The sequence below is a fragment of the Astyanax mexicanus genome, chromosome 6, assembly GCF_023375975.1.
Source record: "Astyanax mexicanus isolate ESR-SI-001 chromosome 6, AstMex3_surface, whole genome shotgun sequence".
Lineage (NCBI taxonomy): Eukaryota > Metazoa > Chordata > Actinopteri > Characiformes > Acestrorhamphidae > Astyanax > Astyanax mexicanus.
Window position 1 is genome coordinate 9,274,953 of NC_064413.1, and position 16,049 is coordinate 9,291,001.

General features: G+C 45.2%; 1 protein-coding gene across 3 annotated transcripts in view; it reads right to left on the reverse strand.

Moving 5' to 3' along the window:
* Nucleotides 1–5,870: 5,870 nt before the first annotated feature.
* Nucleotides 5,871–16,049, reverse strand: part of LOC103031432 (MDM2 binding protein) — a 39,553-nt gene continuing 29,374 nt past the window's right edge. Inside the window, exons 19-22 of one of the 3 annotated variants that reach the window (XM_049480219.1) lie at nt 9,493–9,700; nt 8,306–8,419; nt 8,082–8,147; nt 5,871–6,100 (exon numbers count right to left, since the gene is read on the reverse strand). In XM_049480219.1, coding sequence (XP_049336176.1) covers nt 6,065–6,100; nt 8,082–8,147; nt 8,306–8,419; nt 9,493–9,700 — 424 coding nt within the window. In that variant the 3' untranslated portion in view covers nt 5,871–6,064. The remainder of the gene's footprint in view (nt 6,101–8,081; nt 8,148–8,305; nt 8,420–9,492; nt 9,701–16,049) is intronic. The other 2 variants (XM_049480220.1, XM_049480218.1) reach the window with 2 other exon arrangements.

A 16,049-nucleotide genomic window follows, 5' to 3' on the forward strand; every position in this document is an offset into this window, starting at 1 on the left:
ACATAAAAGTTTGAAAAAGTGTTTAAAAAACCCTCTCTGTTTCTGTTTATTTCTGAAGTGATCTGATTGTATCAATAGAAGTTATCAATCCAGATGTAAACATGTATCGTCTATGTATAGGTATCAGCTGATTTTCAGCCAAAGTATACAATTGGTGATCACACCTTGGTGTGATTTAAATATCTGCGAATAACAGATGTTACTCAGCCCTGTACTGTGAATGTCAGAGCACTTACTGGATAACCTCTCTAAGAGTCCATTATTCAGTCCAGTACAGTGTGTATCAGACACTAACCGGATACCCGTCTCCCCTTCGAGAGCCCATCACTCAGCCCAGTACAGTATAAATAACGAATTAAAATGACTTTAAATTACACCCAGCTCTAATCTGGACACATGATCTAGAGGTGGAAAAAACTATATTTAAAAATGACTGTGTGTAACTCCTGTTTAACATCTTGGCTAATACTGTTCTCATAAAACCTATATATAGGTTTACCAATGGCTGCATTAAAGAAAATACTGCATAATAAATTGTAAGGGAACATGGCGAAGGCCAAATAGCAGCTTGATTGAAGTTGGGAAAATGCCAGCATAATGCTTCACAATATACATAAAATACTTCATGTGCAAAATCATATTTAGCGCTTTAATGAGTGAGTTGAGATCATTTACGGGGCACAGTTCTACCAAGATATAAAAGCACAAATAAGAAGCTAAATTTAAAACATCCATCTATATGTCTGTTCTTATACTTCTGTGGAGGGAAACCAACACAAAACCATCCTAATCCAAAGAAATGGCTCAGTTCTGAAGCTCCAGTAGAGGAGAGGGTTTGGAGTACTTTTCGTTTTTCCGCTAGTTCTCAGGCTGCCTATCCCTTTAGAAAGGCGGATTTTCCCGGCTGCGTCCCAATTCACTAGCTGGGGCAGCCGTCTGCACAGATCTGATTGGCAGAGGGGAGCACTGGATGTTTTAGCAGGGTTCACCGGGCGATAAATACAGAACACTGTCTGGTTCATACACAGCACTGAACTACAACTCTACACATTCTTGCTGGTGGCAGATAAACTGCTTGCTCTTTCAGAAGACACGCCCCAAAGCGGCCAGAGAAAGTGATTGGAAGCGATGCCACGTCGCTGCAGTGTGAACAAGAAAAGTTACGCCGCTTTAAATGAACACTGTCAGAATTAAATCCTTCTCAGTAGTTTATCGGTTTGTTTGACGTCTGGGTCTGGACCCAGACCGCGGTCCGCCTATTAGTGACCCCTGCACTAGATGAACCTGTGGTCCTCTGCTGGTAAATTAGCGCTTAAGCTAGTGTCTTCCCTGACAGCCTCACAGCACCCGGCATGTGACCAGGAGTTCTCTACAGCAGTGGTTCCCAACCTATGGGTCGCCAAAGATCCACGATGGGTCGCGAAGCCCTCTTGATTTTAAGGGGTTTAATTTTAATACTATATATAGTCTAGGGTAAGCAAAATTCGCCGCGCTGCGCTGTGCTCTCTCTCCGGCAGCGCGGAGCTGAATTCAGCGCGAGGCTGAATATAATAATATAATAATATAATAATATAAAACTCAGTTTAGTTAAATAAATGAAAATGAGTCAGGGCCTGTAAAGTTAATCAATTATTGTCCAATATTTGGACAGGTTGAGGTTTTGGTGAGCTGTTTTACTGATTTGAAACTGAAACTGATATTATTCTTTTTTTTTTTTATATATAAATTATTTTTTATTCATTTTAAATAGTTGTATTATTTTATTGATCTAATTATTTTTTTCTTCATAAGATAAAAATTCCTTATGTTTTATGTATCAATTTTTCCTTTTTTACGTGTTTATTTTATTCATCTATAGTAAATGTCAGTTTTTATTTGTCATTTCTAAAATATTGATTTTGAAATGACTGAAAACACGAACTCTGGAAAGTGGATAAAGCTTTGCAGGACTGTGGAACATTGGATTGGATTTCTCTGAAGTGATCATAAACGATAGACATAAAATTTTCACAGAAATGTTGTAAAATCCAGTGTAAAGCAATGTCCCACTTTAAACTGTCGCTGCTGCATTCCGGAGCACAGGCTGTAACATGTTGTTTGGGCAGCAGAACCGGGAACCGTCCGGCTCTCCAGGGACAAGGATCAGATTTCTCAATGTTTACTGTGTGTGTGTGTGTGCTTGAATGGTGGGGGTGGGGTTTAAATGCACAATGTGACCCTCAGTGCACTGCAGACACAAACACACTGTATCAAGCTTTATGACACAACATTTCTAAGCCATATGTTTTTGCTTCTTTTTTATCAAACTATAGTAAATATATAAAAGCATGTAATTTCATGTATTAAGAGAAAAAAACTATTCAAATATGCTGAATTTTGGCTGACTCTTGTTTGCAGAATTGTTTTAATTAAGCCACCTTGGAGGATTTTCTAGCATAAACCTCTTGTTTAAGATCATCCACAGCATCTCAATCAAACTTTGACTAGACCACTTCCAAAACCTTCATTTGTTTTTTAGCCATTCAGAGGTGGACGTGTTTGTGTGGTTTGGATCATTGTCCTGCTGCAGAACCCAAGTACACCTGAGCTTGAGGCCACGAACAGATGGGCGGATATTCTCCTTCAGGATTTTCTGGTAAACAGCAGAAATTCTGGTTCCATCTATTACAGCAAGTTATCCAGGTTCTGAAGCAGCAAAGCAGCTCCAGACCATCACACTACCACCACCATGTTTTACATTCAGTATGATGATCTTTTCCTGAAATAATGTGTAGTTTCAGTTTTATACCAGATGTAACAAGACACACACCTTCCAAAAAGCTTCACTGCTATATATATATATATTTTTTTTTTTCCACCACAATTAATGCAAAATTAATTATTATCACAAGCCTGTCAAACAGCTTTTATCAGGCTAGATCAGCTCTGTGATTTATTATTATAAGGAGTTTCTTTTTCAGACATTACAGCGCAGTAATTCAGGTGGCTCTCCTGGGTCAGCAGCTCACTTCCAGCTGGGGGTCTTGGTCTCAGTCCAGAGCAGGTCAGAGGTCAGGGAGGAAGGGCCTCCCCTTAAAGGGGCGCTGTATCAGCCCCATAACCTCCCACCACCCCTCCAGCCCTCAACCACAGCGTGGAGGGGGTCTGTTCTGGAAGCTCCTGAGGGCGATTTCCTCCCAACAGAGGCGTATTGTTCTCTCTCCCCGAGCGCTCAGAGGGGTGATGGGAAATTGGGAGCCCTGCCACACACTGGCAACCCGAGTGGCCCTCAGAGGCAGCATTACCTATATAGCCCCGCCCCCTCAGTTCAGAGCAGTGATTAAACTGCTGCTTCCCTACATACAAAAAAACATTATATACAAATATATTCATTATGACAGTTTATACTTACTTTAATAAATATGTATAAACATCTCAAAGCTCTTTTATCTGTAGGCTGACTGGGTGGAGCTAAAGTACTGGAACTGTAGGCTGACTGGTACCTCCCCATTCATTCTTAATGGAAACAAAAGTGCTACTTTTATGGCATTGCCTGTGCAGCACCTACGTAGTGCTGGGCAGTATGACCAAAAAATTACAATATTTTTTAAGATTCTGACGGTTTCTCAGTATATCATGGTATTTTTATTATTATTTATTTATATATATTTTTTTGCATGACTGGGCTTAAATATAGGTTTGTGACTTACTGTTAGGGGTGTATATAATATAAAACACTAAGGCTTTAAATTAAGGCTTTGATTACTATTGGGTTTACTTTGTCCCACAAAATTACACAGTATATAAAGAAATCAGACTTCATTAGCAGAAAAAAACATCTGAAGAATAAAAACAATGGACCTTAAAATATTTAGCTAGTTTTGTAAAGGAAGCTGTGGTAAAGTTGTTGGCATATCTATTTTTATTTCCATAAACACTAAAGTTATCCTTCAAGCTACAGTAATAATATATTTAAACAGGGCTATAGTTACTCATGTTTCTCCAGGCTCCACCTAAGGCTCCACGGAGCTGTTAGCTTGTTATGCTAACTGGCTGTATATGCTTCTCTGGTGGTGCTGTTTTACACAGTGCTCCACAGCGCCTCTAGTGGTATGATGGTATGTGAAAAATGCGTACTGGTTCTAATTTTCCCTCCGGTATACCGTAGTATAGCACAGCACTACACCTGTGTTTTAAGGATTTTTTAAGGACAACAGTGGCCAAATGTTTTTTTTTTTTTTTTAATGAAACCCACTGAGCTGTTAAAAATCTTGATTATCATTTGGGATGTCCCTGATCCAATTATATGTGTAGAAATTAGCCTATTATGTATTTTTTTGGGAAAGATCTGTATCACTGATTTATCAAAAATGTAACATTACATTGTTAGTCCATGAGTTCACTATAGAATCTGCTGCATGTGTGCTGGCAGTGATAAGTCCCTCAGCCAAGTTTATCTATTGTGTGTGTTTGCACGCTGTCAGCCAACGCTCACGCTGTCGCGCTGGCTGGTTAGCAAACACGCTAATCCAGCAAGCTACCCATCAGTCCTCAAAACTGTCGACATAGCATCACTGTGCTGAATACTCTCATGCAATATATGATATATATGCAGCTACTTTAGCGTTTATTTTCTTCATAAAAGCTCAGTTAAGCTCAGTAACTCAGTACATTACAATATTCTAATTTACAAAGCATCAAAACTACCCTGAGTCTGTCAGGCCTAAACCACACTAAACTATTATTATATAGTCTCCATCCTAAATACAGTCATATGAAAAAGTATTGTTGACCGATGCACAGTGACACCATCTGTAGCAAGATGATGCTGCAGCTCTTTGGAGGTGGTCTGTGGATTGTCCTTGACTGTTCTCACCATTCTTCTTCTCTGCCTTTCTGATATTTTTCTTGGCCTGCCACTTCTGGGCTTAACAAGAACTGTCCCTGTGCTCTTCCATTTCCTTACTATGTTCCTCACAGTGGAAACTGACAGGTTAAATCTCTGAGACAACTTTTTGTATCCTTCCCCTGAACAACTATGTTGAACAATCTTTGTTTTTAGATCATTTGAGAGTTGTTTTGATGAGCCCATGATGCCACTCTTCAGAGGAGATTCAAATAGGAGAACAACTTGCAATTGGCCACCTTAAATATCTTTTCTCATGATTGGATTCACCTGGCTACGAAGTTCAAAGTTCAATGAGGTTACCAAACCAATTTTGTGCTTCAGTAAGTCAGCAAAAAGTAGTTAGGAGTATTCAAATCAATAAAATGATAAGGGTGCCCATACTTTTGCACCATAATTTTGGTTTAATGCATATTGCACATTTTCTGTTAGTACAATAAACCTCATTTCAATCCTGAAATATTACTGTGTCCATCAGTTATTAGATATATCAAACTGAAATGGCTGTTGCAAACACCCAAATATTTAGAACTAAAAATGATTAAGATTAATAGGGGTGCCCAAACTTTTTCATATGACTGTATACAGAACCATCATCATTTACAAAATTAAAATCACATTAATCACAAAATTGCTGCTGTGTGACATTTTTTAGTTAGTTTCTTTAAGAAAATATTTATAATATTGCATATTTTAATGTAAATCATTTTTAAAGTTTATTTTAATAATACTTGTTTATTTTGAGCTAAAAAGTTTTGATACTGTTGTTTAAATAACAATTAAAAACAAATTAAACACACAAATTGGATGTGTTCTATGTTTTTTCCTGTATCGCCAAAGTAAAATGTGATCCCTAATTATAATTTTTACTCGGCCCACAGAATTCAGTGTCATGGTAAGAATACTTCCCCCATTACTTCCAGATGATGATGTTATCATGGAGGTGGCATCTGATGACAGGTTTAGAGAAATGAAGATCAGGATGCTTCTGTTTTTTACTGAAGCTTTAATAAATATTCAAGAAGTGAATTTAGCTTTTTTATATAAAACACAAACATAATAAAATAGAATAAAACACTAATATTAACAGAACATAAAACAAGACAAGAAACATCTGCAAACATCAAAAAGTGATCAGGTTCTGATCAGGTGTGTTTACACTGCAGAGGTTTACATCACTCACAGGCCGTCCTTCTCCATTACCCAGTCGATCACCTGCAGAGAGCAAACAGTTCACGCATAATTAAATCAGTGCACCTGTTAACAAACAGGATTGTTAAAAATGCTGTATGGGCACTTTGCATTCTCCTGCCCCCAACATGCCAACATCAACATCAATATCAATTCTACATAAGATGTATAATTAAGCAAAATTAATAAAATGCTACTCAACTAATTGATTGAAAAAAATTACATGCATTTTAACTGACTTTTGGTAAAATAGATAATTTCTGTTTTTGTTTAATATTGCAAAAATTAAAAAATGAATTCACCCCCACTTTATCGTGCAGTCTTACTGGAAAGTGTAGTAAATCCTCAGTCTATAATTGGTTATGTTCTTTTGATAATGTATGATTTTATATAAAAATATCATTTAAAACTGCTGTAGACTGAATGGGGGGGTATATAAACTGCTGTAGGCTGAATGGGTGGGTATATAAACTGCTGTAGGCTGAATGGATGGGTGTATAAACTGCTGAAGACTGAATGGGGGGGTATATAAACTGCTGTAGACTGAATGGGGGGGTATATAAACTGCTGTAGGCTGAATGGGTGGGTATATAAACTGCTGTAGGCTGAATGGATGGGTGTATAAACTGCTGTAGACTGAATGGGGGGGTATATAAACTGCTGTAGGCTGAATGGGGGGGTATATAAACTGCTGTAGGCTGAATGGGTGGGTATATAAACTGCTGTAGGCTGAATGGATGGGTGTATAAACTGCTGTAGACTGAATGGGGGGTGTATAAACTGCTGTAGGCTGAATGGGGGGGGGGGGTGTATAAACTGCTGTAGGCTGAATGGATGGGTGTATAAACTGCTGAAGACTGAATGGGGGGTATATAAACTGCTGTAGGCTGAATGGGTGGGTATATAAACTGCTGTAGGCTGAATGGATGGGTGTATAAACTGCTGAAGACTGAATGGGGGGGTATATAAACTGCTGTAGACTGAATGGGGGGGTATATAAACTGCTGTAGACTGAATGGGGGGGTATATAAACTGCTGTAGGCTGAATGGGTGGGTATATAAACTGCTGTAGGCTGAATGGATGGGTGTATAAACTGCTGAAGACTGAATGGGGGGGTATATAAACTGCTGTAGGCTGAATGGATGGGTGTATAAACTGCTGTAGACTGAATGGGGGGGTATATAAACTGCTGTAGGCTGAATGGATGGGTGTATAAACTGCTGTAGACTGAATGGGGGGTGTATAAACTGCTGTAGGCTGAATGGGGGGGGGTGTATAAACTGCTGTAGGCTGAATGGATGGGTGTATAAACTGCTGTAGACTGAATGGATGGGTGTATAAACTGCTGTAGACTGAATGGGGGGGTATATAAACTGCTGTAGGCTGAATGGATGGGTGTATAAACTGCTGTAGACTGAATGGGGGGTGTATAAACTGCTGTAGGCTGAATGGGGGGTGTATAAACTGCTGTAGGCTGAATGGGGGGGGTATAAACTGCTGTAGGCTGAATGGGGGGGGTATATAAACTGCTGTAGGCTGAATGGGGGGTGTATAAACTGCTGTAGGCTGAATGGGTGGGTATATAAACTGCTGTAGACTGAATGGGGGGGTATATAAACTGCTGTAGGCTGAATGGATGGGTGTATAAACTGCTGTAGACTGAATGGGGGGTAATATAAACTGCTGTAGGGTGAATGGGGGGTAATATAAACTGCTGTAGGGTGAATGGGTGGGTATATAAACTGCTGTAGTCTGAATATGTGGAGCTAAATGTGTACATATAAGTAAACGCAATGTTTTTCTTTGCCGTCACAGCTACAATAAAGGTAATTTTTATTTTTTTTTATCAGTTTCGATTGACTAATGATTCGAACCATTTATTTATTTATTTATTTATTTATATGTATTTAGGTTGAAAACTTGACGTGACTTAACCTGCTCTGAAACTGCTCACTTTCAGGAATCTGTTCAACCTCAAAAAGGAAGTGTGTGTGTGTCTGTTACCTGTTTGGCATTTCTACCAGCTGCTTTTTTCATTTCCTCATGCAGACCCCGTGAGGTTTTCAGATCCTGTTCCACATTAAAGACACAGTTACTGAGTCACAGCTCTGACTGTCTAAAAATCTGATTATAGAACAAGTAGGAGGAGCTAGTAACGGGAGAAGAACAGATGATATTTCCAGTCTAATAGAGCGTAAAACAGGCTGTGAGCGTTCAGCTGCAGATACCTTTAGATAAAGCTTAGAGACGTCAAAAAGTCTCCGACTGCAGGTCTGAAAACACTTGTGATCACTGGAGATCCCATGATGCTTCAGCGTCTTTAGGACCACCTCCTTCAGCATCTGCAAAAACAACACAGTTCGGGGGGATAAGACCAGAAAATGCAGAATTATTAACTGAAAATAAACATATAAAAAGCTTAATACAATACATAAAAAGTTAATGATTACTTGATCACATTATGGTAAACAATAGGGCTGTGTGTTGGCAATATGACACAGCTCATGACACAGATGTTGCAATTCAATATATCAATATATGTTGAGATACTGCACGCAAAGTGATATTGTGATGTGTTTAAACCCTGCCCACTGGATAGCAGTATTTTATTGTTACTTAATATTATATTCTATTATTTAATTAATATTTTTGTTTGATAAAAAAAAAAAAAAAAAAAACAATCCCATTTGCAAGTCCAAATTCAATTTAGGCTGGAGGGGTAGTTGGAAGTGTTAGGGCTACATTAGCCTCTCAAACAGATTTTTAGAGGCACAATAGAAACTAATGCCTGTGAGAATCACTATGAGAAAAAGGCAGACATCAAGTATTTTCCTTGATAAAAAGTATATTAACCCACCAAATTACCATAGTTTAATGTATAGTTTTTAATGTTTCATAACGAGCATAAAGAAATCACTAGTAGTTTGTCTTAGTAGCTAGCTAGCTAACTAAAATAAATACAAAAATAAAAATAAAATAAAATAATAGCTAATTAAAGCTCATTTCAGCTCCCAATCACAGAAAAACTAAGGAATGGACATTAATAATGAATTGCTGCACCACCTGCCCCCTTCCTGAAGAGGTACCATGCCCTAAAGTTTACTAGTTAAGCAGCAGCTAGGTTGCTAAACTTTAGCGCTCCACTGAAATAGCTATATCTGTATCAGGTGCTTGAAGGCCTGTCCCAATTCTTAGGGGTAGGCTTTCACTCCTTCCCCTTGCACTCGATGATCCCCTTTTGATACTTCTAAATCTTTACACCTAAACTAAGCATTCAAAATCAGTACAGTGTTTTTGAAAATCGATACAGAATTGTAAAACTAAATATCACAAAAGTTTAATATAGCAATATCAATTTTCTTACAGCACTAGTTTATTACAGCTTAATCTTTAGTGTGTGTGTGTGTGTGTTTACCCGGTTGTGTTTCTGTGAGCGGGACTCAGGCTGGCTGCAGGTGGGTTTGGGGTCAGCGTGTGTGTGTCCAGGTGTGTGTGTGTCCGCTGTGCTGGAGGTGGAGAGTGAGCGTCCAGCCTGCTGCCTCAGAGCTCGCACTGTGGGGTGCGTAACACTGCTCACACTGCCCTGAGAACACACTGACTCACTACTCTCAGACTTACACAACCTACACACACACACACATTTAAAGATAAGAAACAATGAGCATATAAAACAACAAACAACATTCAGTATAATACCTATGTCAAATCAGGTGAGCAGAGTGGTGATGGAGGTGAGCAGAGTGGTGATGGAGGTGAGCAGAGTAGTGATGAAGAGGGAGGTGAGCAGAGTGGTGATGAAGAGGGAGGTGAGCAGAGTGGTGATGGAGGTGAGCAGAGTGGTGATGGAGGTGAGCAGAGTGGTGATGAAGAGGGAGGTGAGCAGAGTGGTGATGAAGGTGGAGGTGAGCAGAGTGGTGATGAAGGTGGAGGTGAGCAGAGTGGTGATGAAAGTGGAGGTGAGCAGAGTGGTGATGAAGGTGAGCAGAGTGGTGATGAAGAGGGAGGTGAGCAGAGTGGTGATGAAGGTGAGCAGAGTGGTGATGGAGGTGAGCAGAGTGGTGATGGAGGTGAGCAGAGTGGTGATGAAGAGGAAGGTGAGCAGAGTGGTGATGAAGAGGAAGGTGAGCAGAGTGGTGATGGAGGTGAGCAGAGTGGTGATGAAGAGGGAGGTGAGCAGAGTGGTGATGGAGGTGAGCAGAGTGGTGATGGAGGTGAGCAGAGTGGTGATGGAGGTGAGCAGAGTGGTGATGAAGAGGAAGGTGAGCAGAGTGGTGATGAAGAGGGAGGTGAGCAGAGTGGTGATGAAGAGGGAGGTGAGCAGAGTGGTGATGAAGAGGGAGGTGAGCAGAGTGGTGATGGAGGTGAGCAGAGTGGTGATGAAGAGGAAGGTGAGCAGAGTGGTGATGAAGAGGAAGGTGAGCAGAGTGGTGATGAAGAGGAAGGTGAGCAGAGTGGTGATGAAGAGGGAGGTGAGCAGAGTGGTGATGGAGGTGAGCAGAGTGGTGATGAAGATGGAGGTGAGCAGAGTGGTGATGAAGGTGAGCAGAGTGGTGATGAAGAGGGAGGTGAGCAGAGTGGTGATGAAGATGGAGGTGAGCAGAGTGGTGATGAAGGTGAGCAGAGTGGTGATGAAGAGGGAGGTGAGCAGAGTGGTGATGAAGAGGGAGGTGAGCAGAGTGGTGATGGAGGTGAGCAGAGTGGTGATGAAGGTGAGTAGAGTGGTGATGAAGGTGAGCAGAGTGGTGATGAAGGTGAGCAGAGTGGTGATGAAGGTGAGCAGAGTAGTGATGAAGAGGGAGGTGAGCAGAGTGGTGATGAAGAGGGAGGTGAGCAGAGTGGTGATGGAGGTGAGCAGAGTGGTGATGGAGGTGAGCAGAGTGGTGATGAAGAGGGAGGTGAGCAGAGTGGTGATGAAGGTGGAGGTGAGCAGAGTGGTGATGAAAGTGGAGGTGAGCAGAGTGGTGATGAAGGTGAGCAGAGTGGTGATGAAGAGGGAGGTGAGCAGAGTGGTGATGAAGGTGAGCAGAGTGGTGATGGAGGTGAGCAGAGTGGTGATGGAGGTGAGCAGAGTGGTGATGAAGAGGAAGGTGAGCAGAGTGGTGATGAAGAGGAAGGTGAGCAGAGTGGTGATGGAGGTGAGCAGAGTGGTGATGAAGAGGGAGGTGAGCAGAGTGGTGATGGAGGTGAGCAGAGTGGTGATGAAGGTGAGCAGAGTGGTGATGGAGGTGAGCAGAGTGGTGATGGAGGTGAGCAGAGTGGTGATGAAGAGGGAGGTGAGCAGAGTGGTGATGAAGGTGGAGGTGAGCAGAGTGGTGATGAAAGTGGAGGTGAGCAGAGTGGTGATGAAGGTGAGCAGAGTGGTGATGAAGAGGGAGGTGAGCAGAGTGGTGATGAAGGTGAGCAGAGTGGTGATGGAGGTGAGCAGAGTGGTGATGGAGGTGAGCAGAGTGGTGATGAAGAGGAAGGTGAGCAGAGTGGTGATGAAGAGGAAGGTGAGCAGAGTGGTGATGGAGGTGAGCAGAGTGGTGATGAAGAGGGAGGTGAGCAGAGTGGTGATGGAGGTGAGCAGAGTGGTGATGAAGGTGAGCAGAGTGGTGATGGAGGTGAGCAGAGTGGTGATGGAGGTGAGCAGAGTGGTGATGAAGAGGAAGGTGAGCAGAGTGGTGATGAAGAGGAAGGTGAGCAGAGTGGTGATGAAGAGGGAGGTGAGCAGAGTGGTGATGAAGAGGGAGGTGAGCAGAGTGGTGATGAAGAGGGAGGTGAGCAGAGTGGTGATGGAGGTGAGCAGAGTGGTGATGAAGAGGAAGGTGAGCAGAGTGGTGATGAAGAGGAAGGTGAGCAGAGTGGTGATGAAGAGGGAGGTGAGCAGAGTGGTGATGGAGGTGAGCAGAGTGGTGATGAAGATGGAGGTGAGCAGAGTGGTGATGAAGAGGGAGGTGAGCAGAGTGGTGATGAAGGTGAGCAGAGTGGTGATGAAGAGGGAGGTGAGCAGAGTGGTGATGAAGGTGAGCAGAGTGGTGATGAAGGTGAGCAGAGTGGTGATGAAGGTGAGCAGAGTAGTGATGAAGAGGGAGGTGAGCAGAGTGGTGATGAAGAGGGAGGTGAGCAGAGTGGTGATGGAGGTGAGCAGAGTAGTGATGAAGAGGGAGGTGAGCAGAGTGGTGATGAAGAGGGAGGTGAGCAGAGTGGTGATGAAGAGGGAGGTGAGCAGAGTGGTGATGGAGGTGAGCAGAGTGGTGATGGAGGTGAGCAGAGTGGTGATGGAGGTGAGCAGAGTGGTGATGAAGAGGGAGGTGAGCAGAGTGGTGATGAAGAGGGAGGTGAGCAGAGTGGTGATGGAGGTGAGCAGAGTAGTGATGAAGAGGGAGGTGAGCAGAGTGGTGATGGAGGTGAGCAGAGTGGTGATGAAGAGGGAGGTGAGTATAGTGGTGATGAAGAGGGAGGTGAGCAGAGTGGTGATGAAGGAGAGCAGAGTGGTGATGAAAGTGGAGGTGAGCAGAGTGGTGATGGAGGTGAGCAGAGTGGTGATGGAGGTGAGCAGAGTGGTGATGAAGGTGAGCAGAGTAGTGATGAAGAGGGAGGTGAGCAGAGTGGTGATGAAGAGGGAGGTGAGCAGAGTGGTGATGGAGGTGAGCAGAGTAGTGATGAAGAGGGAGGTGAGCAGAGTGGTGATGAAGAGGGAGGTGAGCAGAGTGGTGATGGAGGTGAGCAGAGTGGTGATGAAGGTGAGTAGAGTGGTGATGGAGGTGAGCAGAGTGGTGATGGAGGTGAGCAGAGTGGTGATGAAGAGGGAGGTGAGCAGAGTGGTGATGGAGGTGAGCAGAGTGGTGATGAAGAGGGAGGTGAGCAGAGTGGTGATGAAGAGGGAGGTGAGCAGAGTGGTGATGGAGGTGAGCAGAGTAGTGATGAAGAGGGAGGTGAGCAGAGTGGTGATGAAGAGGGAGGTGAGCAGAGTGGTGATGGAGGTGAGCAGAGTGGTGATGAAGAGGGAGGTGAGTATAGTGGTGATGAAGAGGGAGGTGAGCAGAGTGGTGATGAAGGAGAGCAGAGTGGTGATGAAAGTGGAGGTGAGCAGAGTGGTGATGGAGGTGAGCAGAGTGGTGATGGAGGTGAGCAGAGTGGTGATGAAGGTGAGCAGAGTAGTGATGAAGAGGGAGGTGAGCAGAGTGGTGATGAAGAGGGAGGTGAGCAGAGTGGTGATGGAGGTGAGCAGAGTAGTGATGAAGAGGGAGGTGAGCAGAGTGGTGATGAAGAGGGAGGTGAGCAGAGTGGTGATGGAGGTGAGCAGAGTGGTGATGAAGGTGAGTAGAGTGGTGATGGAGGTGAGCAGAGTGGTGATGGAGGTGAGCAGAGTGGTGATGAAGAGGGAGGTGAGCAGAGTGGTGATGGAGGTGAGCAGAGTGGTGATGGAGGTGAGCAGAGTGGTGATGAAGGTGAGTAGAGTGGTGATGGAGGTGAGCAGAGTGGTGATGGAGGTGAGCAGGGTGGTGATGAAGAGGGAGGTGAGCAGAGTGGTGAAGAAGAGGGAGGTGAGCAGAGTGGTGAAGAAGAGGGAGGTGAGCAGAGTGGTGAAGAAGAGGGAGGTGAGCAGAGTGGTGATGGAGAGGGAGGTGAGCAGAGTGGTGATGGAGGTGAGCAGAGTGGTGACGAAGAGGGAGGTGAGCAGAGTGGTGATGGAGGTGAGCAGAGTGGTGATGGAGAGGGAGGTGAGCAGAGTGGTGATGGAGGTGAGCAGAGTGGTGAAGGAGGTGAGCAGAGTGGTGATGGAGAGGGAGGTGAGCAGAGTGGTGATGGAGGTGAGCAGAGTGGTGATGAAGAGGGAGGTGAGCAGAGTGGTGATGGAGGTGAGCAGAGTGGTGATGGAGGTGAGCAGAGTGGTGATGAAGGTGAGCAGAGTGGTGATGAAGGTGAGCAGAGTGGTGATGAAGAGGGAGGTGAGCAGAGTGGTGATGGAGGTGAGCAGAGTGGTGATGGAGGTGAGCAGAGTGGTGATGGAGGTGAGCAGAGTGGTGATGGAGGTGAGCAGAGTGGTGATGGTGGAGGTGAGCAGAGTGGTGATGAAGGTGAGCAGAGTGGTGCTGGAGGTGAGCAGAGTGGTGCTGGAGGTGAGCAGAGTGGTGCTGGAGGTGAGCAGAGTGGTGATGGAGGTGAGCAGAGTGGTGATGAAGAGGGAGGTGAGCAGAGTGGTGATGGAGGTGAGCAGAGTGGTGATGGAGGTGAGCAGAGTGGTGATGGAGGTGAGCAGAGTGGTGATGAAGAGGGAGGTGAGCAGAGTGGTGATGGAGGTGAGTAGAGTGGTGATGAAGAGGGAGGTGAGCAGAGTGGTGATGGAGGTGAGCAGAGTGGTGATGAAGAGGGAGGTGAGTATAGTGGTGATGAAGGAGAGCAGAGTGGTGATGAAAGTGGAGGTGAGCAGAGTGGTGATGGAGGTGAGTAGAGTGGTGATGAAGAGGGAGGTGAGCAGAGTGGTGATGGAGGTGAGCAGAGTGGTGATGAAGGTGAGTAGAGTGGTGATGAAGGTGAGTAGAGTGGTGATGGAGGTGAGCAGAGTGGTGATGGAGGTGAGCAGAGTGGTGATGAAGAGGGAGGTGAGCAGAGTGGTGAAGAAGAGGGAGGTGAGCAGAGTGGTGATGGAGGTGAGCAGAGTGGTGACGAAGAGGGAGGTGAGCAGAGTGGTGATGGAGGTGAGCAGAGTGGTGATGGAGAGGGAGGTGAGCAGAGTGGTGATGGAGGTGAGCAGAGTGGTGAAGGAGGTGAGCAGAGTGGTGATGGAGGTGAGCAGAGTGGTGATGAAGGTGAGCAGAGTGGTGATGAAGGTGAGCAGAGTGGTGATGAAGAGGGAGGTGAGCAGAGTGGTGATGGAGGTGAGCAGAGTGGTGATGGAGGTGAGCAGAGTGGTGATGGAGAGGGAGGTGAGCAGAGTGGTGATGGAGGTGAGCAGAGTGGTGAAGGAGGTGAGCAGAGTGGTGATGGAGGTGAGCAGAGTGGTGATGAAGGTGAGCAGAGTGGTGATGAAGGTGAGCAGAGTGGTGATGAAGAGGGAGGTGAGCAGAGTGGTGATGGAGGTGAGCAGAGTGGTGATGGAGAGGGAGGTGAGCAGAGTGGTGATGGAGGTGAGCAGAGTGGTGAAGGAGGTGAGCAGAGTGGTGATGGAGGTGAGCAGAGTGGTGATGAAGGTGAGCAGAGTGGTGATGAAGGTGAGCAGAGTGGTGATGAAGAGGGAGGTGAGCAGAGTGGTGATGGAGGTGAGCAGAGTGGTGATGGAGGTGAGCAGAGTGGTGATGGTGGAGGTGAGCAGAGTGGTGCTGGAGGTGAGCAGAGTGGTGCTGGAGGTGAGCAGAGTGGTGCTGGAGGTGAGCAGAGTGGTGATGAAGAGGGAGGTGAGCAGAGTGGTGATGGAGGTGAGCAGAGTGGTGATGGAGGTGAGCAGAGTGGTGATGGAGGTGAGCAGAGTGGTGATGGAGGTGAGCAGAGTGGTGATGAAGAGGGAGGTGAGCAGAGTGGTGCTGGAGGTGAGCAGAGTGGTGATGGAGGTGAGCAGAGTGGTGATGAAGAGGGAGGTGAGCAGAGTGGTGATGGAGGTGAGCAGAGTGGTGATGAAGGAGAGCAGAGTGGTGATGAAAGTGGAGGTGAGCAGGGTGGTGATGGAGGTGAGCAGAGTGGTGCTGGAGGTGAGCAGAGTGGTGATGGAGGTGAGCAGAGTGGTGATGGAGGTGAGCAGAGTGGTGATGGAGGTGAGCAGAGTGGTGATGAAGAGGGAGGTGAGCAGAGTGGTGATGGAGGTGAGCAGAGTGGTGATGGAGGTGAGCAGAGTGGTGATGAAGAGGGAGGTGAGCAGAGTGGTGATGGAGGTGAGTAGAGTGGTGATGGAGGTGAGCAGAGTGGTGCTGGAGGTGAGTAGAGTGGTGCTGGAGGTGAGCAGAGTGGTGATGGAGGTGAGCAGAGTGGTGATGGAGGTGAGCAGAGTGGTGA